General features: G+C 41.3%; 1 protein-coding gene across 1 annotated transcript in view; it reads left to right on the forward strand.

Annotated features, from left to right (window-relative positions):
- The window catches only part of PPP2R2C (protein phosphatase 2, regulatory subunit B, gamma), a 141,288-nt gene extending 122,360 nt beyond the window's left edge, over window positions 1-18,928 (forward strand). The window contains exons 7-9 of the mRNA XM_009328842.1: window positions 3,477-3,646; window positions 8,344-8,435; window positions 18,438-18,928. Coding sequence (XP_009327117.1) covers window positions 3,477-3,646; window positions 8,344-8,435; window positions 18,438-18,729 — 554 coding nt within the window. The 3' untranslated portion in view covers window positions 18,730-18,928. The remainder of the gene's footprint in view (window positions 1-3,476; window positions 3,647-8,343; window positions 8,436-18,437) is intronic.
- The last annotated feature ends 4,506 nt before the right edge of the window (window positions 18,929-23,434 follow it).

Below are 23,434 nucleotides of genomic sequence, written 5' to 3' on the forward strand. Positions count from 1 at the left end.
AAGTTGTGCCAGGGGAGGTTTAGGTTGGACGTGAGGAAAAATTTCTTTACTGAAAGAGTGGTTAAACATTGGAACAGGCTGCCCAGGGAAGTGGTTGAGTCACCATCCCTGGAAGTATTTAAAAGACGGGTAGATGAGGCGCTTAGGGACATGGTTTAGTGGGCGTGGTGGTGTTGGGTTGACGGTTGGACTCGATCTTAGAGGTCTCTTCCAACCTTAATGATTCTGTGATTCTATGATTCTATGATAAATGCACACCTTAGAGATGCCTTTTCTATCCACTGATTCTAAGGAGAGTCTCCCTGTCTACATTAGATCAAAGAAATTGAAGGAACACTTAAGAATTTTTTTTACAAGAGATGAGAGTTTGTTTTTCAGCAGATGGCAGTTCCTTTTGAGAAAGAAGCAGCATATTTTTGTGCTGCAGATTTTCTTCAGGATTCAGGAAAACGGTGCTCTGGCAAGTATCCTTCACCCAACCACAGCCTTCTCTCCGAAGTCTGGACTCACTTCTGTGAAAAGCTACCCTGTTTTTTAACTTGTGAGCAGGAAGCCGTGCAGAAAGGGATTGAACATTTTTATTTCCCTAAGCAGACTTCCCAGCTTACCTATGTATCTGCCAGTGGAGTAAGGGGCAGGAATGGCATCTTCCTCGGAGGCTCCTCTCCAACACTGGCTGTACTCAGAGATGTGCTCAGCTTCCCTCTGTAATCCCATGATATTTCTGTATTCCACAGTCCTGTCATCAAGGTCATATTTAAGTCTGAGCAGTGTCATGTGAAAGCTCAGCACACCACACCATTTGTGATTCCGATGTTCATTAGTTTGCAACTAGACAGGTAGCTTTGTGTCTTTCATGTAATTAGCACTGTGAAGGTTATCAAGAACAATCTTAATGAAAGTTAAATACCCTTTTTCATGGCAAAAGTTAGTTATTAAGAGGTTAATCAAGAAATTAATCAAGGAGTATAATAGAAATTTTAATCAAATCTCAGTAAAGCTCTGATTCCAAGTCCTGGTCTAACAAGTTTTATTTAGATATAGAAAAGTAAGCTAGATTTGAAGTCTCGTGGTTTGGGTGCTGATTGCCCCCTGGCATAAAAGCGGCCTCCAGAAGGTTAGTCTAAACTGTAACGAACAGAAAATGTGTTTCCAGTGCAGGCTGACAAACCTGATTTTGCAAATGGTGGGCTAGCACCATGTTTTCTCCTATCAGGTAGAAGAGGCCAGGGTTGAATCTGAATTGCTTGCCTGAACTGAAGTCAAAGTCACGTGGCTGTCACTGCTGTCCTGTTTCCAATTACTCAACTTGTATTAGCCAAACTGAACGAAGACTGTGCTTTTCTGCAGTGTATGCATAACCTTATGTTGATGCTAAACCAGTAATAGCTAAGACCCAAGGACACTATATCTCACCTTCATTTCCTGAGGCCAGTGCCTTGTTCTTGTTGCTCAGGCATTTGCCGCTAGCTGCTAAGCTTTCTCTGTAACACTGGGAGCTGCTGCTTAATTTCCTATAACAATTTTCCTGGCTTGGTTATGCTGACTCTAGGAACTATCTACAAAGAATTGCTGCTGCTAAAATTTCTGCCACTATCTTTCTTTCTGTAGTGATATGAGACTTTCATGCCTGCGTTAGTTTCTGCAGTTAATTAATCTAAGTCTTTCTAATACTTACTGTGGTAAGGATAGAAAAGCAATAAACAGTGCAGATAAGGGATGAAATGGTTTAATCTCATTAATTAACAAAATACAGAGTATCCAGGTACAAATATTACTCTTTTTCTAATCGTTGGGAGTTGGACGAGACACACAGAGCCAAGAAAATATATCTCGGCTATAAATGAAGGTATAGTTCAGTTAGTGTGTGGTGCTTTTTTTTTTCTTTCCTGGTTTTAATAGCAACTTCACATCATAATTAGGTGGATGAAATTCCTGCCAGCCAAGTACATAGTTTGGACAGATTAAAGGGAAGAGGTATGAGAAATGATAATTGCTTTGTGCTCGTCAGACTTCTATTGAAAATCTGACAGGATAATTACAAAATACCTGCTTTGCAGAATGTCTAGGCAAATTTTTAAAGAGCTATTTAAAGTTGTTCGTTTACAGTCTGCCTGAAAAGAAAAGTTTTTTCCCCCTTTTTGAAGTAGTTCATTACCATTTAGATATGTGGTACATGTTCAAATATAGACCTTATTCTCATGTGCATGCCTGGCTGCCTTCCACTGCCCACCCCCAAAGAAAATTGCCCATAATTTTTTGCATTACCCCACATACTTCACCCACGTACTCACCCTTAACTTTCAGCAGAACATTATTTCACCTGATGGAAACTATAACCTTGTTGCTTTCAACAGTCTAAATCATAGTCATAGATAAATTAATTGAGAGAGAAATGTTCCAGTGGACTACACAAAAAACCTCTGTTTTGACTGACAGTAAAAAGTTGTTCTACTTTCAGCATGTTTTCATGTCTCATCACGTGGCTTTTCTTCACCTGCTTTTGAAACTTGAAAATGACACTCACCAAATTGCCAATTTTCAAAGAATATTCTAGACTTAGGTGCCAAAGCCCTACTGATTTTGCTGAGAACTGAAAGCCTGACTTTCTACTAAAGTTCACCATATGAGGTCATTTGGGTCACAGGGCCACAGATACCTGCAGAAAGGCAAGAGAGTTGCTCTAGGCACCTGGTAGGCAGGGCTAGAGTTAGTGCAGGCTTTTGGGGGAAGGATGAAGAGACCTTGGTGAGTAGTGGACCTGTAACAGATGAAGTAGAGCCCACTAATACCAGTTGTTTCAAGTTCCTGCAATTCAATGTGAGTCATCCAGTATCATTATTATATACAGTTGAACAGGGATGACCAACCTCCTAGCTACAAGAGCTAGACTTCCTTGTATGGAGGTACTGTAAGCAATATTTCATGATCCCCTGCCTTGTTGGATTGTGCAGCGCACAGATCAGCTAACCAGCATGTACCAGACATGACCAGTGAGTAGCCTGCTGACTGGCCAGCTGGTTCTGGCAACCAGGGCAGGCTTTGAGTAACCACCCTTCCCGCGGATGCCAAGACCGTTGTGAGACCACATGTACACCTTTCATGTGACAGGGACACCTGAATTTTGGTTATGTCAGGAAACAGGACGTGGGGGCTCCAGAAGGGATGACCATAGATGAACTGCCTTGCTATAGGTAGCTGTAGTCAACTAACTGGTATATTTACATAATTTCCCAAAGTGATGCTTTGGACCCATAGCTATAAGTTAATTCTTGTAATATTTAAAGCTTACAGTTTGTATTTTTATATAAAGATAAAAGAATAAATAAAGTGCTGGGCGTATAATTAATTCTATATCATGTTCATTGGTACATTGAACTACATTGTTTCACAAGAAATGCACAGTACAGACTGTACAACAGAGCTTTTTTTTTATAGAATTCTAATTTGTCTTTTGCTTCTTTTTCTTTGAACAGTTTATGAAGAACCAGAAGACCCCAGTAACAGATCATTTTTTTCAGAAATTATCTCTTCAGTGTCAGATGTCAAATTCAGTCACAGCGGTAGATACATGCTAACAAGAGATTACCTCACTGTCAAGGTTTGGGATCTGAACATGGAAACAAAGCCCGTAGAAACGTACCAGGTAGGTATCTCCTATGTCTTGAAATGCAACAATATAAAAGCATCTCTGTTCAAAACCTGAATATTTTCCTAAACTTCTCATTGCTAGCTAAGAGAGCTGCTAGTCAAGGTGGTTAAAAATCTTATAGTGGCGTCCTTGTAGTTGCAAAAGGGCAATTTCAGCGTCAGTAAGGAAATGTAATGCCTGGGGAGTCAGAGTAACACTCACTGTGGATGGGGCCCTTGAAAGAGACAATGCTTCTAACAAGGAAAATAATCTCTTCACTTTGGCATCTGTTTTCAAATGATGTATTTCGCTATTAACATTTAAAAGAAACTGAGGAAAGGATTTTGTGAGTTGCTTAGCATTCTGCTCCCATTGGGACTGCTGAGAGTTTACACCTTTGTCATTTCAAAACTTTTTTTTAAAACTTCATCTATACATTTCTCCCTTGTGCCTAGTTCTAGAAGCGATCAGTGTTAAACCCTAACATCACCACTGACACAGCAGTTTGCGAATGCCAGACAGACACATCTGGTTGCCTGAATTCATTGCGATATTATCCAGACAAAATGCCGGTGGCTCCAGCCAGCACTGAGTTTGTACTCTGACATCTGTTCTGTTTGGCAATAGAGGGCTGAGCTTACATTTTTTTTGACTCTGCCTTGAAGAAGGAAAATATGTCTGTGACACAGAAACTGCTTGTTATGAAAATGCAATGAGAAAAAGCTGTTAAGCTACTACAGAAGAGTATGCAAGGTAGGAAAAATGTCATTCATCAGGCTCATACTGCTTATGTAGAGACAGTCCTACGACACTGCTGGAACAATCCCTTGTTTCCTGTGTCTGTATAATGGCAGGTGGAGTACAGGAGTTCACAGTAACTATCATTAAGATTGGTTTTAAAATAACATGTAACGAGAGTTTGGTAGCGTGACTTGTCAAAACAACCAAAATTTGACATCAGTAACATCAGAGGTGTTTGTTAGCTAGTGTTTAGTAGGCAAAGTGGGCCCTAGTGTTTTCCAGTGCACCCATTACGTTTCGGTGGATACTCTTCAGTGTGTCTCTTGTTAGCATTGGGAAGTCTGAGCCTGTATACCTTTAAAACTACAGAACTGGTTTTGCTCTGAAAATGGCAGTGCTTGTAATGCTAAATGTGTTAGAAATGTTGATATGCTGCGAAAATGAAGTAGGAGGCTAAGGGCGAGACTGTGTTTTATATAACAGAAGCATACCTTAGATTTTATACTTATGATATTGGAGTAGGCAACCTTGTCCCTGGAGCGGAATAGCTGGTCAAGCCAACCTGTTTGTCTTGACTTTGACATCTGCTTTTATTTCCTCGTGTAGGTAGCTGTGAAACAAGCTGGCCACCTCTAAATCAGTCTGACACCCAACAGTGGGGCCAATTAAAAGTTATATTTCTCCATGCTAAGATGTGGAAAATGAGTATAATGTAAATTTTTCAGTACTGATTATTGCAGTCAGAAGCTTATTAAAAAAAACAACCCACAACAACAAAAACCCTGCAAATATAACAGTGTTCTTGCTGCCTTACTTTAACCTATGGATTGCATTTCATTTTCAAATACTTATCCAGTGCCTTGTAAAGAGTATACAGATGCATTGCTGAGCGTTGCTGCGGACTAAAGGAGAATCTGGAACTCAGGAGCCTTAGGAAGCCAATAGCACAGGACTGCATAGGAGTCACCCAGTCCAACTGCTCTGGGCAACTTTTCATGTTTTTCAACTGCAGAGAGTAGAGAATTCTGTTCTTAAGAAAAAGTGGTTTAAATTACTCTTTTAAATAATTTGTCTTAGAGGTATCTCTCTCTCGCATACATAAATCTCCTATATAAACTTGGAAATCTCTCAAAAAGTTTTTTGTGGTGGATCACCCGAAGGCAACAAATAAACCTAACATTTTCAGTAATGTATCCACATAATTATGATGATATGTATATCATTAAAAGATTAAAAGGTATTAATTAAAAGATTGAATTTCTCATTTCATCCACTGCATGGTAGCCACTTAGATATTGTCTAGCTGAGAGACTCATGAAGAGGGTCACAAAAGGAGATTTCCCCACATGGCTGCAAGAAAGAGCGAAGTCTGTAACTGTACTGCTTCATTATCAGGTTACAATTTTAGCATCACAAAAAAAAAAATCGAATTCCTCATGCAAGTTCTTTTCCTTATCAATGCTGTGGCTAAAAGTATGCTGTTGCATAGAGCAGCCTTGCTGAAACACTTTATCTGCTGACAATGATTCAACATGATTTTCTCCTGTTTATGCTTCACATAAAATAAAAAAGGGCAGAGTATGGTGCACTGGGCAGCACTAGAAGAGCAATACAGTGGAACGGCCAGTGTTTGAAAGTTGCAAGGCAGCCTTGCCTAATGGGATACTCTTTTGATGCTGCCCAGGTGAATTACCCCAGCAGAACTATACCAGCAGCAACCAGAGGTGAACACGTTCATAGCTGATAATAGCTTGATCTACTTCTGGCAAGGTCTGTTGCATAGGGATTTGGACTAATGTGTCACCAGTGCAATTCCTGATTGTGACTATTCCGTCCCAGTGAAATAGCTCCCCATGTAGTCATGTTGCTGTGTTAGTCTGGAGCACAGAATTACTAGATAATTCCATGAAGGTCTGACCTAAAACAGTGCAGTGAAGAAAAGGAGAATGCCCTTTGTAATTAGTTAGGAATGAATTTGGTTGGGATTCAAGTACTATTCATATGTGGTAAGAACAATATGTAACAGTCAAGGCAAATGTGATTTTACTCGCAATTGGTAGTGGCAGATGAACATGCAAACAAGCTAAAAATGAAGTGTTTCTTCCAGTTAGTTTTTCATAGTCATTCTGAGGGTCTGAATGTGATCAAATGTGGTAAAAGGTCCACGTGAAGAGCAAGATGGTGGTTCAAGGCAGTAGTGCAAGTTTGCAGGCAGAGTCAATCAAGAAAAAAGACCCGAGACCTTGAAGAGATCAGTAAGAACTCTGAGAGAGGAACTTCAAAATGCTTTTTGACGGAGCTGATAGAAAGGCACAGCTCCAAGCTGTGGAGTTGGACACACTTCGCAAAGGGTGTATACATGACAGTGGTCATGACAGGTGGCTGCTGGCAATGGTAACAAGAAGACGACCTAGAAATGACAGTCAATGAGGCAAATGCAATCTACTTCCTTCTCCTGCCTTACCCAACCTTTCTATTTCTTCCAAGTGCTGGGAGCTCACAAAGATGATAAAGGAAAGAACTCCAGTTCTGTAACAAATTACACTGCTAACATAAAAAGGCTTTAAGTAAAGAGAAAATGAAGGGATTTAATTACAGAGGGTGCAAGAAACTGCATCAGTACTAAAAGCATTCCAACCTATTACTCACCATGAGGGTAAATGCATTTAATTGTGAAATGTTTTATCTGCATCTATCATTTGCCTGTTATTTGCTGTATAAGACATTATCTGTTGATATACAGCTCAGTGTTCACTCATCTATTAATGAAAATTGATCCATGATTAAAATTTGTAATCCTTAATAACCTTACATTACAAATATTCTTAGGATACTGTACAATTTGGCTACTGAAAATGGGTTAGTTTAAAGAAAATATAAGTGAAAGGTCATTGTCCCTCGTCTGTTCTTGATAGACGTTATCTTAATAGAAGAAATGTTTACGCCCTCAGGCCAGAGGAGGATGCTGAGCATCCATGAGCAGGAACAGTCTCCTTGGACTTGCAAGAACCAGTACCTCTGTATGCCAGAGCTAAATTATGCCCCTTGGCTATTGGATTGTTATGTGTGCTCGAGAGACCATCTACACATCTTTGTTTTACAGTTTCTACAACAGCTAGAAGAAAACATCAGGAGTGAAAGTGCATTAGTAAATTCATCTAGGCAGGGATTTTCTAGCTCATTATTTCCTTGCAGCACGAAACCGATCATCCAGAGGGAAAACTAATCAAATTCAGCAAAGGATTAAAACAGTTTGCATGAGATCTGTCTCTTTATGATAACCCTTGTTCAGCAGAGTTGTGTGACCCAGAGGAGAGGTCTTCTGCTGGTTAGTCCAACTTTTCAAGTATGTGGGAGAATTTACAGTGTTGGTTTTAAGTCTTAGCCAAATAGGAGATATTCTTGGGCTAAATTAGTGTTCTAATTTGCAGCCTGTGCAACTGCAAACTTTTACCATATTTGGCTTCTGAAATACCTTACCCGAATATATGTAATACCATATACTACAGGTTCTTTTAATAGACCCAAGTTCTTTCTGCCACAACAAGTGAGAGTCCACTTATCTTGGAATATGACATTTTTGTTACTATTTAAATTAGATTTCTTGCACATTAATTAGCACATCTAGGGTATCAGCTGGTGAAATGTCTTTGGGAATTAGGCTAGCACTGAGAAAATCACCCAAGCACGAAACAAATGTGTTGAAGAGGGGTGGTCTGCACCCTGCTGAGGGAGGTATGCTTCGTGCCTTCCTGCAACAACAATTCTGTAGCACCTGGTTAACTGGGCTGTGGAAAAGTATGCATAGCTTCTGTAGAGTCTAAACACAGTACCTTCTGCAAAGCTACCAATCCGTGCAGCATATTTTGAAAGTGAACGTGGGAGATAAAGCAGAGAGTGGGGCGGGTGGTTGTGGAGTTTTATATTTTGTTTTATTTCAAGAATAACAACAGTTATTTTCTTTGAAACAGGTCCATGATTACCTTAGGAGCAAGTTGTGTTCCCTCTATGAAAATGACTGCATCTTTGACAAGTTTGAATGTGCATGGAATGGATCCGACAGGTAATCCATCCTTATGTCCATCACTGTCTTCATTTAGCACAAGAGCTCCCATATGATGGGGAGCAATCAGAAAACAAAGTGTTACACATGGTTATTTTCCACATCAATTTACATCTTCACATATCAGTGTTCAGGTTGATAAAAGGTGTTTGGATATTGGTGCAGTTGCGTCTCTGACCTCATTAGACATGATGTATACCTTGTTAATCTTGGCTCATGCCTTAGGGGAAAAAAACCCTTCAAATTCTGTCCATTTTCACCAAAATCATAAGTAGGCTGCAAAAGCTAAAAAGAATGCTGCCAAGTTGCACAGCCCCACAAACACACTAAGGAAGCTTGTGTGATCCTGTATTTACACATGAGCAGCCTCAGAAATCCAGTTCATTTACTGGAAAAAGGGAGCGAGGAAAGGCAGTCACAGGCACCCACTGATTCTCCACAAACTGCTGCCACCTTCCCACTGACCGAAAAACCAGTTTTTTCTGATACCTACCCCCATCAGAGCAGTCCATTCCCTGTGCACTGAAGGAGAGGTCCTGGTTTTTATCTTGGACGTAATATCTTGTTGAATATTGTCATAAGAAATATTGGCACAACAAGTCACAGAGTGCGAGCGAGAATGAAATGTGCTAATGCCATAATGTTAGCAAATGGTGGCGGTACTTTGGGGAGTAGGAATATTCTACAGGAAGAACTGAGCAGTCGAGAGGACTGGGATAATAAAAATGGATGAAATCCAAGAGTATAATGCAAGGTGACAGTTTTAGTTAAAAGAAAACACAAACCTTCATCTTATCAGTTGGAAACAACTCACAGGGACATTCATATGCTAGGTGACTGTGGAAGGGATTAGCAGTCTACAAAATGCATGTGAAAGAGAGCACAGGAGCCAATTTTGAATGGCACACAGTGACTTCTGGCTCAGCAGAGGTAGGAGCCAAGAGGCAAAAGTTTGGCACTTGCTGAGAACCTGGACCTGTGCCTTCAGCTCACTTAGCCTCTCATTTGGGAAAGAGAAAAATGGTCCGTCTCATTGTATTTGAAGCAGGCCTGCCCCCCTGGACTGGGCAAGGACTATGAAACAGAGTGTGGGGCAGCTGTGAAAAAGGCAAATAAGATCCTTAAATGGGCAAGACTGGGATATCCAGCAGAGAAAGGAGTAGTGGTGACATTATGTTAGGGTCTTATTCAAAGATCTTTGGACTGCAGTTACACATTTCTTGTCCCTCTCCTCCAAGGTGGATGAACTAATCAGGCAAATGGACAGCTGCTCTAAAGAGAGGAGAGGGCAGGAGTTTGGTTTTGATCAGCTTAGCAAAAGAGAAGCCAAGATTATACTTGCTTCTAGTAAGTATATCAAGCAGGTATACATAGGGAGGAAGAGGATCTAGCTAAGATAAATGTGAATGATAATGACAGAACAGCAAATAGGTATTGAGTGACAACAGGTAATGATAGCCTGGAAATTAGAGGTAGTTCATACTTGTTCAGACAGTGACAGTGTGGAGCAGTCTTCCCGTCCTGAGTAGTGGAGATGTAAGAAACCCGACTGTTTTGATGATGGTGCTCAGGAAATTTGTGAAAGCAGTAATATGAGACATTGGTTAAAACGACAACTGTCTGAACTTGGAAGTGCAGAACAAGGTCTCTTCCAGTCCTGTGTTCCACAAATGCAGATAAAGTGTAATGCTGTACACTGTGCGAGGGGCATCTTCTCTTTGGACTGCTTTCCTTTGCTCAGTTCCTCTATCTGCCCAATGGAGAGATTCTGTCTTTACTAAGAAATAAAACTTTTACCTTGTATCATTTATTATGCAAATGAAACTATATACTTCCATTATCTCTGTTGTCTGCATGCCAGGGTAATGTGTTTTCTGACAAGGATTAACTCAACATTGAGTATCCTCTGTGATACAAACTGCTGGCCATTTAAAATGACATAGGTGGACCACACGGGGCAAAATCCTTCCCAGATTGCTATGACTGCAACTTGGGCACCAGCTGTTGTGGAAATGGCTTTGATATGGTCAGAAAGTGGGAATGACCAACAGAAGTTTTAGGGGAAGATCCAGGTTTTGGAGCTTTTCTCTGAACCTCCCAAACACATGCATGAATGGATGTTTTAGCAGAGGATTGTCTCAGTAGACTGGTTACTGCTTGAGTTTGGTCCTACTGGAAATACCAAAATAAAAGCTTTTCTTGGAAATATGGATGGTGCTGATCCCTGCCTAAATCTGGCACTGAACAGCGCAATCAAATCATTTAGATATTGTGAAACTTTGTCAAAGATTCAGGGCTTTTCAAGTCCTTTCAAAACATTTTGCTTATCCTTGATGGGAATTCCCAGTGCATTGTACAGGATGGACAGCCACATGTTCCCAGGACTGGAGTCTTTCTCCTGTATTTGAATGAAATGCTGCCATCCTCATTAGTGCAGTAAGACCACTCTCTGGATAGCTGCCTGGTAATAATAGAAATATTATTCAATATCAGGATTTAAAGTGAGCGTAGTATTTTTGTTCCTACTTGACAGATCAGAAAGATCAATGCAGTGAGTAATTATTAAGTGGGAACATTAGATTGTGGGGGCTTCATTTATTGTACTGCCCAGACACTGGGGCGTTGTTAGTCATGCACAATTACCAAACCTGTCACTAAACACAATACACTGCTCTTGATTGTAAGAAACTGTTGAGTAGAGTAGCTGGCAACATTTGACAGAAGATAAGTGTTCTCTTTAATCTAGTTGTTTCTTTTTAAGAGTCAAATGTATCAGCGCTGATGTTCATTTTTTGATGAACATTCACTCTTCTGAGGTTCTTGCTTGTGTGTATGACAAGTATGGTGTTGTTTTGCTACACACTACAAGGATTGGGTTTTTTTGGTGGATCATAATTTAAATTATATTTGCGTACCAGTAACTCTTAAAGAACAGTTCATTCAAATACTGAGGTCACTTAATTTTGATCCTTTTGGTATGTATTTTTTTAAAAAGGACTACTGCTAAAGGTAAGCAATGCCTATTAACAGTGGTACTCTTAAGAGATGCTGCAATAGAATATTTATATAACAGTATACATAACACTAATAACTGCAGTTCTAAACATGTTATTTTTATCTTTTGCAGACTTTAAAGCTACAATGACAATTTAAGTGACAGGATTGTTCAGTTAAAAATGAAAGCATATTTATTATTTAGGTGAAAATACTTTTTACTAATTTTTGTCATTATTAAGGAGTTAATCTAGGCTATGATAGAACCTGATGGTGAGGCTGTTTACAAAAAAAAAATCAATGTACGTGAGCTCTGATTAGAACGTGATTGATGCTCAGTTACTCCAATGAACAGGAACTAATACGATCAGACAGAGCTGATCTCATTTGCTGAAGGGCACATTAATCACTATGTACTTTGGCAACAACGGTGGTCAGGGGAGGGAGTCAAGCAGGGGTCTTACACTAATTCAACCAGATGAGCACATATTATCTGTAGTTGAGTGTATTACACTAAAATCATGCCATCTTTATTGTATATACATCATTACACAACTATGTAGAATACGTGAGCCCTATTTATACACCGATTTAATTTAGTTCTTCTGAAGTCAGGTCTTTTAATAATGACCCACAAGACACTGTTTTCTCGCTGTCAACCATACCCATTTTGCTATTTCAGTTTTACCTCAAAAATTAGCATTTATGGAGCTGTTTGTGAGTTACAAGAGAAGCCAATAAAAGAAAAAAATAGTGTAGTAATTCTACATGGTAGTAAGCAAATACCTTAATTACTTTTTTTTTTTTTTTTAAGATTTCAAATGAATGGGTGTATGGGAACCCTTCCAGGGAGACTTCTGAATACCATCATGATAAGTGATATGCTGTAAGCAGATGAGTGAAGTCACATACAACTGTTCAGTCAGTCCGTTCCTACTGAACTGTCGTTCATCCCACTGAATATCCGTCAGCCTTCACTCTAATCAGGCGGAATTGGCAGGTCCCAGTGGATGAGATGTTAACAGTCTATTCCTGTCTGGCAGCATGCTCCATGCTGGAGAGCTAGAAGACATCATTTTGTTCTCAAGGCTCAGCATGTCAAATATTAGCTTGGAAGGAATTGGAGATCCCCTGTTCTTATTCCCAGTTTTATCCCAGTCAGCTGTACTGGAGTGCCACAATCCTGAATCCGGTGTCTCAAGCTTTCCCATCGGCATACTCCCCAGGAGGTTTAAAGAAGTTCCTTCTTTGTGAAGGGCAGTCAGTTGCTGCACACAGCGCAGAATAAAGCAAAATTGCCCAGTATGCCAACAGGCCCCCACTGTTTGCAGCAGTGCTTCCTCCTTTCCCTTTGTCATAATAAATCTCATTTTTCATTCCCATGAAAAATGTTTTTGAAGAGTTTTCCTCGAATCAATCCTTTCTTCTCATAAGGTCAGCTTGTCACAAAACCAGATCTGGTGGGCCTTGCCTGTCAGTCCCAGGAGACTGCAGATGTGCTGTTCTGCACTGGTACACATGCTAGTGAAATCTTGAAAATTTAGGGGCTCAAAATATAATTGGGGAGACGGTTTCAGGTCAAAGAAATGGTCCCTTTTCATGCTGGGTGCCTCGAGGGACTACTTTGCAGAGATTTACAAGTCTGGAGGCAGGCTCTGGTGGAAGCTGCTCTGAGTCTCCTCCCCTCACACCTGCTTGGATTCGATGTCTTGCCTCTCTTGCTGCAGGGAATGAAGATCTGCTGCCACATTTGCAGTGAGGGGCAGGTTAACAGGGCTGGCTTAGTTTTTCTATCATCCTTAAGCCTGGCATGCACTGGTCCTTGAAGCCTGCCCAGCCTGAGTCCTGTCACACCATCCCATGGCTTCCATGGGCTCTTGAGCAACAGTGGAGGAGGGAAACTATGCCATGAGCTGATTTCTCCAGACAATAGAAATCTGCAGGTGAAGAAAAATTTCTGTGCATCTAGGAAGACTAATTTGGGCCAGAGTTAGCCCAAAAATTATTACAAAAGAGTATTTAAAAAAAAAAAAAACAATTAACACCACCAGCACAAAACAATGTGAAGCAAGTATGGTCTGGTTTTTAAGCAAGCCTTAATTCCAGCGGATGTCCCCAGAGTTTCAGGGCAAACCTTGACATCCAGGAAAGCAGCTGAATGGAGCAATTTTGATAAAAACTGTTGCAGGCAAGGATGGCCGCAACATGGATGACATTTAAGAGCTCGGCTTGCAATAAAGAAATCTCAATAAAGTATGGGAATAACAGATATGAGAAGGACAGAGATATGCCAATTCTTAGTGACTGACATGTTTGATGAAATCTGAGTGCCTAAAAAATATTGTGGAAGATCTCATTGATGTTTAGTACAAATGATGAAGTCCTATTCAGATGCCCCTGAGGTTGGTGAAGTAGGGAAATTTTTGGCCTTCCAACAGAAGCAGAACTTTAGAGAGGGAAGCCATGTACTGAAGCATTGAATTTAACAAAGAGTCATTACCAAAAGCAAAATATTGAAAGCCAGACGTTTTAAGGTATTAAGATGCTTAAAGATGCTGAAGCCATCAGTAGTTGTTAGAGTGGTGCTGTAGACCCTAAAACTCTGGCCCTAAATTAAACATCAGTGGTACAACTACTGGTTGTCACGTTCAGCCCAAAGGAGAAGGCGAGGATGAAAGCCCAAAGCCCTCAAGGACTGAGCAAGTTGTCTGTGAGAGTAAGCAAGCCTGGAGGTAGTGGGAGATGGCAAAGAAAGGGTAAGCAGTGAGACCTCCAAGAGTAAAATGAAGAGATGTGAGGAAAAAATAAGGAACAGAGAAAGGGAAATGACAGAGTAAAGCAAAAGAGACAAGACAGAGCAGAGAACAGAGGATGAAGCTAGGGAGGACACTTCACCGGCAGGAGAGAGAAGATACAGTGTTTTTTAACAACTGTAGAGCAGGGTAGAGGGAAATGGAAAAAGAGGAGGGGAGGAGGAAGAGAGGGAGGGAAAGGAAAACCTAACTGGAAAGTGTGGTAAAGACCAGAGTCAAGATTGTAGGGGAAGAAAGAAAAAAAGAGAACAGAATGGCAACTAGGGAGGGAGTAGGAAGAAAAGTCAAGATAATAAAAGTAGGATTGGAGTGTACTGGGGGTTTCTCCTTCCCCTTTTACCTTCTGTAAGAATACATTTGTCCTGCTTGTAAAGAAAAAAAATAATGGATAAGACTTTGGTCCATAGTGACCCCGTGTGAGGACTGAAGTTTGGCAGTGAGATGCCTCAGATTGTGTCGTTAATAAGCAAGAATGCCCCCAGTGTCGGTGCAGGCTGGACGAATTAGTGGCATTTTGTGTTGTCACTCAAAATATGCACATTTGAAGAATTGTCAGAAACCCTCAGACCTTGCTTGGAGCGGCTCTAAAAGAGGGAGCGCTCCGGAGAGGAAAATGAATTCCCCTCATGGGGCAGCGCAGGAGGGTTAGCATGGAGCTGTGTGAATGCATTTGGGGCCCTGCAGATACGGGGTGTTGCCTCTCCTTCCAGAGCACCAGCTAGGCTGGGGAAATGTAGGCAGTGGTAGCCATATCGCTGCCATTGGGGGGTTTTCTTGCTTTTTTGCCTTTTTTTAAATTATTTTTTTAAATCATGCTGCCTGTAGCTGTGGTGGCTTGAGCTGGGTACAGACTATCAGCAGCTTTGCTCCAGCCTGAGCTATCAGTACTCTGCTCCTCAGGGTGCACCGGAGTGTTCTGCATCCTAAATATCCCTGCATGGATGAGATGACAGTACCTCTGACTGCGGGCAGCGCAATTTGTAAACCTGCTTTCTGAGTAAAATTAAAGGTGGTTAGGCAGAGCTTTTCAGGGCTGCTCCCTTACACAGCTATGAATTAGTGTGGGGAGTTTAGGGGTGGGGGTGGGCGCTTCGTGTAGTTTCTTGAACCAGCCTCACTTGCAAGGGTGTTGTGCAAGCACCTTGTCATAACACTGCTGTACAGAGCAAAGAGTCTGGAAATAGAGAACAGACTCTTCCTACACTTGGCTACAATTTTAATTTTTTTTTATATATATAAAAAAAAATTTCTCCTTATCGCATACATTCCATTATTGTATATTATATTTTCCTAAATGGGAATAAATTGCAGGCTTACGTCTAGTTCTCGCTCTCTTTTATTGTTATTTTAAGCAGCAGGTAAGGTTATAATCCATCTGTGTTTGTGACCTTGAACAAGAATGGGCACTTTTTCATTTACATAATGCTATTTTTTACTGAGCCATTAAACTGCAGAAAAACAGGGCTAGCATGAAAAGTAGTCATCTACATATGTTAAAAAAAATAACTGCAGTAAATCCAGCTGAAAAAAGCAGACTTTTTAAAATAGGTGAGAGTTCAAGAAATTAAAAAGCAAATGGACTGAAAAGGCAGTTTTACTGCAAGCAAAACCTCCTAAAATAAGATTCTTGACAAACACCTCTCTGTGCATTTGGTGCACTGGTAATCTGCATGAAAACTGCTCCCCTGACAGTTCCTGCCTTCATCAGGAGGGATGCTCCTCATTCCCCTGCGAACCACAGCTCTCCAGCCCGTGGCACAGGGTGCCCCAGCGTTACGAACCGGTTTCAAAATGTTGCCTGGAGGGAAAAAAACCACAGTACTGTGCTGGGCCGTTTGCATCACAAATTGTGTATGTTAGCGCCCAGATATGAAATAACCTCGACTTTTTCATGTTGTGAATAACCATTACAGCAGGAGCCGTAATGACAAGACATGGTGATTTGGAAGGAGTGAAACATTAGATTTACTGCTGTTGATTCAATTTCTGAAATGGGCACTAATCTTCATCAGTAGGCTTTCTGCAGCTTCTGGGATACATTTTATCAAGCTGTCACACTCTTTTGGTTTTTTAGCTTGTGATATTGTTAACTTGTGCCTTATTAAGCAGGATTGTGCCTGGTCTTTGCAGGCAGGGAAGGTAAGGGAGACCTCACTGCAGACAACCCAAGGGCAGGTACTGCTTCTGGAGAGCAGCGAGGCAGCTCCCTGCCAGGGCCGGCTGCACCTACATATGGACAAGTGCCTCTGTTGCCCGTCCCCAAACTCAGCAGCAGAGCAGCAGTGCAGCCAGCGGTGTGCTGCCTGCAGACCTCAAGAAAGCAGCCTCTCGACAGGGTGAAGGCTGTAGGTGAGCTATTGCTGAGGGCAGTGCATGCTGTGTCTCTGTGCTACACCTCTCTGATTTGCAGCAGTTTCCTTTAGCACTTCAGGAGCTGCAAAAAGCTCAGTGTGGAATCAGCTGTCATCAAACTCCAGTATGCCATCAGCAAACATGGAAGCAGGATGGAGCTGGCAGTCCTGCTAGTGATTCACAGCGTACAAATCCAGCTCACCCGCACTAGTTATGCTACAGTGGCTCTGAAGCGAGTGGAGCTGCTGTCACTCAGTAGCTGTAGTGCAAAAGCAGTTAGCTGCACAGCTCCCGTTTGTGCGTTTTTCAGTATATTATTCATTTGTATTGCAGTAGCTTCTAATGGCCCCAAATGAGATCAAGGCAACACTGGCTGGAGGCCGTGCATGTAGTGTAAGACAGCTCCTGAATCCAGGAGCATCTAATCTAATCAGCTGGTGAGTGTTTGCATGACAGAGAGTATATTTTATGCTTTACTCTCCCACGACTGCATATGCTGTGGTCTCCTGGCCAGTATGCTGCTCGATGCAGCTTCCTCCCCAAGTGGGAAGCAACAGCAAAGTGCTAAAGCAATGTAACTGTCAGATGGAGGTTAGTTTATTAAATGTGAAGCACGTGAAATATGCTCTGTTGGGCTGTACTAGAAAGGCAAATAGTTCCTGATTGCCTGAGTCTTAGAACTGCACAGCTTTTCCTGTGGAGACCTGACCGTTCGGGGCGGATTCCCCTTCCAGAATGGAAATTCAGGAAAAAAAAACCCTATTTGGGGCTGAGACACGAGAGTAGAGCGTGGCCCTGGCTCTGCATATGGAAAAAGTTCACAGGGAATGAGCTTTCAAACAAGGCTCTGAAACCCATGATTATGCTAATCCAATAACCTGAGGGCCATGGATGAAATCCTGAATTCATTAAAGTTAGTGACAAAATATCCTCCCCTTGGGACTGGGGGAATGAAGCAACTGGCAATCCATTATTTCAAACTACAAGCTGATTAATGGGGTAATTTTTATACAGATCGAGGTATGTTTTCTGATCCTTTCTCCCAGACCCAGAAATATATCCAGACTTGAGTCTTCATTCAAACTTCCTACAAGAGATGACAGAATCCTGTTTATCAATGTGTTTATTTCTAAGAAGCATTGTAAGATACAAATTTTAATGGTGTTCAGGCTTGCAAGGTCTATGGCTTCAGAAGGGAAGAGGGTTTATTTTGGAAATAAATTTACTCGTGCAAACTCAGTGTGATTTTTCAGAACCTTTCAAAACACCTTTCTTCAAAATACTCACTAAAATATATAATTATGTACAAGATAAATCTTGCTATTGTATCACAAGGTTTGAAATACTTGGAATTTTTTTTTTTAAATAATGTTTCTGGAATGATGGTAATCTCACCTTTCAGGAAAGGTAAGGCTCTGGAGAAAGAAAAAAGCCTGGAAATATATGACCCTTAAAAGCTCATAAAAAGCTGGAGGGTAATTAAAAAAAACTTATTAAAACTTATTACTTTTATTGTCTTGTGAAGTCAGTCTCATGATGTCTGTCAGGGTCCTGACATTTGTGCATGCTTCAGGATTCCTGTTTTGGGGTAACTGTAATTTTCATTAAGTACTCTAACAGAGGAGGGGAAGACCTTAGTAGAAGAAAACTATTCACTGTGAGGAGTACTGGGAACAATCCGTTTTATATTCTTTCCCAGCTGAAACCAGAAGACGTCTAATCCTAAGGTTATTAGCTCAACTGTCCTGATCTGGTCATGTTAGTAGACATCCCACAAGCTGCTGTTTAATTTTGTCTTTGTTCTCTCTCTCTCTCTCTCTCTCTCCCCCCCCCCCCCCCCCAGTGTGATAATGACAGGTGCATATAACAACTTTTTCCGAATGTTTGACCGAAATACCAAGCGGGATGTTACCTTGGAGGCATCCCGAGAGAGCAGTAAACCACGAGCTATTCTTAAGCCCCGGAGAGTCTGCGTCGGAGGCAAACGGAGGAAAGATGACATCAGTGTTGACAGTTTGGACTTTACTAAGAAGATCTTGCACACAGCGTGGCACCCAACTGAGAACATCATTGCTATAGCAGCGACAAACAATCTGTACATATTTCAGGATAAAGTGAACTCAGAAATGCACTAGATTTATCAATATCCCTCTATATTTACAAACCAGCCTCTTGAGAGTTGTAGAAGGATGTGATCGTCACAAAAATTGTGGCTTCTGTGGTGGGATTTGTAGGTTGTATCCTTTCATCCCTCAGCCTGTATCATTATTGGTGGCAAGCCAACTATTTTCCATCACTGCAACTGTATGAGTAAAAGGCACGACTGCAAATCCAGTACTGTGGTCTGTATTGGTTCCTTTAAACAAACGGGGGTATTTATTCACTTTGGGAGCATTCCTGAGGAGGGCTGAGACTCCTCAACTCACGTCAGTCCCTGCGAGGGTCTCAGTGGTTCACAGGACCATGCTGTCCTGGTGCCCTGCCTGCTTTTGCAGTCCACAGTGTTTACCACATTGTTAGAGCTTTTTGCCTCAATCTCTTGTTATTTTTTTCTTTCAGTAACATTTTCTTGTCTTTCAACTAAGTCAAGCCCGTTTGAGTGAATGAATAGCCGCATCCCTTTAGAGCACGTGGCACAGTGGAGGGGCCTCATAGCAATTATAACTGGAAGCAGAATCCCTGCTGGTGAAAAGCTGCCCTGTCTCACCGGTCCCATTCCCTTCTTTACAACACCCTCTTATTTATTTATTTATTTATTCACATCACTAACTTTGTGCTTCAACTTAACGAGTGAATAAGTGACAGACTGGTATAGTTACTCAGCCAGCTTATTTTAAGAGGTTCATTCTCCGTAGATTTCTTTGCTCTGTTTAATACAATAACTAGTATCTTCATCACGTGGAGGACTATTAAAAAACATGGTATTAGCACTCCAGAGGGACTGGCTGGTCAGACATAGCCTGGCAGTTAACAGCCGTCCTGCCGTTTGGGGGTTGGAGTTCTGGAAACCTTGGCTAGAAGTGCTGTCCTTGAAGGCAAGGATCGACTTCAGTGGGAACAAAGTTACATCGCTGCTAGACACTTCAGGAAGTCCCTCGTTTGTTGATTGCAGGATGGTTATTTTAATCCTGGCCTTTGGGGAATACAGGCAATGCCAGGGTAGCTGTAACTGTGAAAGAATGGCACTGGGAGAGGTAGCACTGCTCAGTGAATTTGAACGTTTTAAAATGAGTCCACTGCTGGGTGACAAAATTATTCCTGGAGAAATATGAAAAATCAAAAACTCCAAACCAAACAAAAGCTTCTTCCATATAAATACGTTTAGATATATCTCTGTTTTCAAACGAGTAGTGATGAAAATGGAAAATGAAAGTACATGCAATCGGTGTACCACATGCAGGAATTATATGGGAATGGTGCAGTAGGCAGGGAGTCCTCTTAATCCAGGAAAATAAAGTTCTGCCGCATCCGTAATAGCTCTGGCAGGGAATTAATATCCCAAAGGATTTCTCCTCAAACCATGAATAAAATAGCACAACTCAGATGGCCTGTTAATCTGCCCATGTTAAAACTTCTCAGAAAAAAAAAAGTCTTTAAGCCATTATGCACTTGTTTCTTGGTAAGTGGAGAATGTGCTGATGAAGGGATCTGCATGCTTTTATATTTTGGTTTGGGGGCAAGGGTGGGTGAAATTCTGCTTACAAGAACTAAAGAAGACTACAGCTTTTATATGACATCTTAACACAACACATGAAATCTGTATGTTTGACGTTTTCTAGATCAATGCTGTATATTTTATGTGTAGAAGCACAAACGCATGTGCATCAGTTTCCAGCCACACTAAACACGGTATGAAATGCGTAGGTTAATTTTAAAGGGAATGAGGAATGTTCATTTATAAAATACTGTATGCTGTAGCAGGCATGGACAGTATATGTACATATTTATTCTAATGAAATTTAACAACATTTCTTTTCTTTTTCTTTTTTTTCCCCTTGTAATAAAGGTTTAAGAATGTGGTAAATTGTATAGAAAACTTGTTAATGCCAAACAACTGCTTCAAGGGTGTCATGCAATTTCTTTGACTTTTGGCCTCCTCCATTAAACTTTGCAGCTAAAAAAAAAAAAAAAATTGCTATCAGCTCATATTGGCATTTACAGCTAGAAGTACTGTAAAACATATTTAGCTTTTAACATTCTCGAATAAGGTTCTATAGATAACTTATTATAAAGCAGATCTTAATACAACAATTTTTTTGTTTTTAATTTGAATTACCTTACTCTGTTACAGCTTTGGGTACCAAAAAGAACATGTTAAAATTAAATAAAGAAATATATCTTTGGAGCTTTATAAAACTAATGAAATAAATACCCAACCAAAATACCATGAAGTGATTATAGAGGAAATAAATAGAAACCTTTCAAAGACCAGTATTCCATTCCTGTCTTTGACATCACCACTACAGATCGGTTTCCTGGTTTCTTGAATGTATGGAAAGTTAACATCGTCATTGTGAACGTTTCCAACTTTCTTTCTCTTTTTAGTTTGAGCTTTCAGTGGTGTAGAGTAAGTGATGGTAAAGTTGGTAAATCTGATTGTTTTGAAAGCTGTTGTTCATGGCTGCATTCTTTGTGTTGCACAAATTAGCTAACTGTTGTTGAATAAAAATATAAATATGTTAATACCAGCTTTTTCAATAAAACTACAACCAAAAAGGCATAAATAGATGACTTCAAGGCACAGCTTCTTTTAAGGTAGACGTGAAAGAGTTGTTTAGCTCCTTTTACAATGGAGGAAGAGTCACAGAGATCGGGACTCACGGGGCAAGCTGCTACATGAACTTAAAGTGTTGTGGCAGGTAGAGAAGTAGACACAGTGCCGTGAATGGGCCTGACTTGGGGGTTTAGGGTGATGCAGAGTGTGCGCAGACAGTTACAGCAGAGCTGGAGATAGACAGGCTTTTGGTTCACACCTTGGACCAGCTTTTTCCTCTGCTCGTAGCCCAAAATAGACTTTAGGAGATTGGAGCCTCAGTCTCCTACAGATGGAGTGAGAGACATGCGCAATGTGAAGGGGCGCACACAATCACAGGGTGAAAAATGGCATTAGTGTCATCACTGGCCAGGTTGGAGACCTTCCAGCACAGAGTACCGTGAGGGCACGTCGGGGATGTGTCCAGGCCTGGCCTCCCAGATGAGACAGACATTGGCCCAGGTGACAAACCAGAGGGCTACTAGCAGAGCAGCATCCCTCTTTGCCCCCCCCCCCCCCCCCCTTTTTGCTTTTTGAAAATTAAAAAAAGAAAAAGAAAAAAGAAGAAAAGAAAAAAGCTGGCTTGGCATACACACTTAAAGCTAGGAAAGCATTCACTTCCCAGTCCAAACTGATGCCTGACCCTCCCCTGTCATCGTGATGCTTGCCCCAGATCTTGGGCTCTTCTTCGGAATCTCAGTCTAAGGCAGCTAACCCTGTCTGCATGTTCTACACAGAGCCCTGGGGGGTGAGAAACCGCCTGGGCATCAGCACACACGAGTTGTTAGACACTGAAAGGCTAAGTCCTTTTTCTGGATGCAGACCAGAATAAATTTGCCTCAGCTGTTAGATTAGGCAGTGTGTTGCTTTGCACAGCTCTCCCAGAGCTTACGTGCTAATTTTTTTTCTCCCCTTTTTGGGAAGACACAGTCAATCCCACTCATTTAGGTGGACAAATATGACTAGGCACTGAAGAGAGACAGCTCGGCTGAAAAGCAAGCAATACACTATTTACCTTTCCAGTTTCCCTTTTCATCCCTAAATACCCAGTAGAAGCAGGAGCCAGATGGCTAACTCTCATGCTTTTGTAATTTTCACGTGCATACTTAGTAGCCGCATATGGCAATTTAACCCTTTATGGTTTGGGGGGGATATTGGCATGAGCCACCTGCTTCTCCTGTTTGCAGCCAGCAAGTCGTCTTGCTTTCAGGCAGAGTTAAGTCCTTTGGAGCCTTCCAAGGTTGTGGTTATTAATCCCTGATGAGAGGGCAAGTATAAGGATTGTTTGCCTTCTATGTCCAATTTTCAGTAACATCACTATCATCAATTTGCTCCCGCTCCCAGTAGTAATCCTTTTCCATTTGCAGTCTTCCCAGCAAATTGCATTATGTCTAAAATTAGAGCATGAATTCACTTATCTTGCTCATGTGGTGGAACCTCAGAAGGCAACAGGATGACCGGGGTGGGTGAGATTCAAAAACTTGGGCCTAATTTTATAAGATGCTTGGGACAGGGTATGTTTCTTCGGTTTTGTGAAGCCATGAAATGGTCTGGATATTCTGTACAGGACGGTTTGCCGTGCACACTGGAAAGGTTTGCTTTCAGCGTGCACCATGAGAAAGCTTTTCTTAGAAGTCATTTGTTTTTTCCTTCTCTCTGAAGTTGGAAGTGGATCAAACTTTTATTCACGTGAAAGTGAGCACAACTCTGGAGGCTCTTAGAGATCCTAAATCTGGCCCGTGATGCAAAGCATTTCATGTGAAGCACCTGACCGAGCAAACTCCTCAGTTCCCTCAGCTATAAAAGCTCCCACGAATACGGATCAGCCAGGCAAGGTACAGATAATTACTTGTCTTGCCGTTTGCCAAGCAGAGACAGCCAATAAGTAGGTCAAGATCCTTAAACCAACAATTCCATTAAACAATTATTTTAATTATCATGGTGACACTATATATTCTTTTTATAACAGGGCCTCTAAGAAGAATAAAACCTACAATACTGACTCCATCAAAGGATGCAGGGTGGTTTTCTGGACAGCCACGCCTCGTTTTAAGACCAGTGCTAGTCATGCTAGTAGCATGTGTATG

This window comes from Pygoscelis adeliae, unplaced genomic scaffold (assembly GCF_000699105.1).
Source record: "Pygoscelis adeliae isolate BGI_AS28 unplaced genomic scaffold, ASM69910v1 Scaffold66, whole genome shotgun sequence".
Taxonomy (NCBI): Eukaryota; Metazoa; Chordata; class Aves; order Sphenisciformes; family Spheniscidae; genus Pygoscelis; species Pygoscelis adeliae.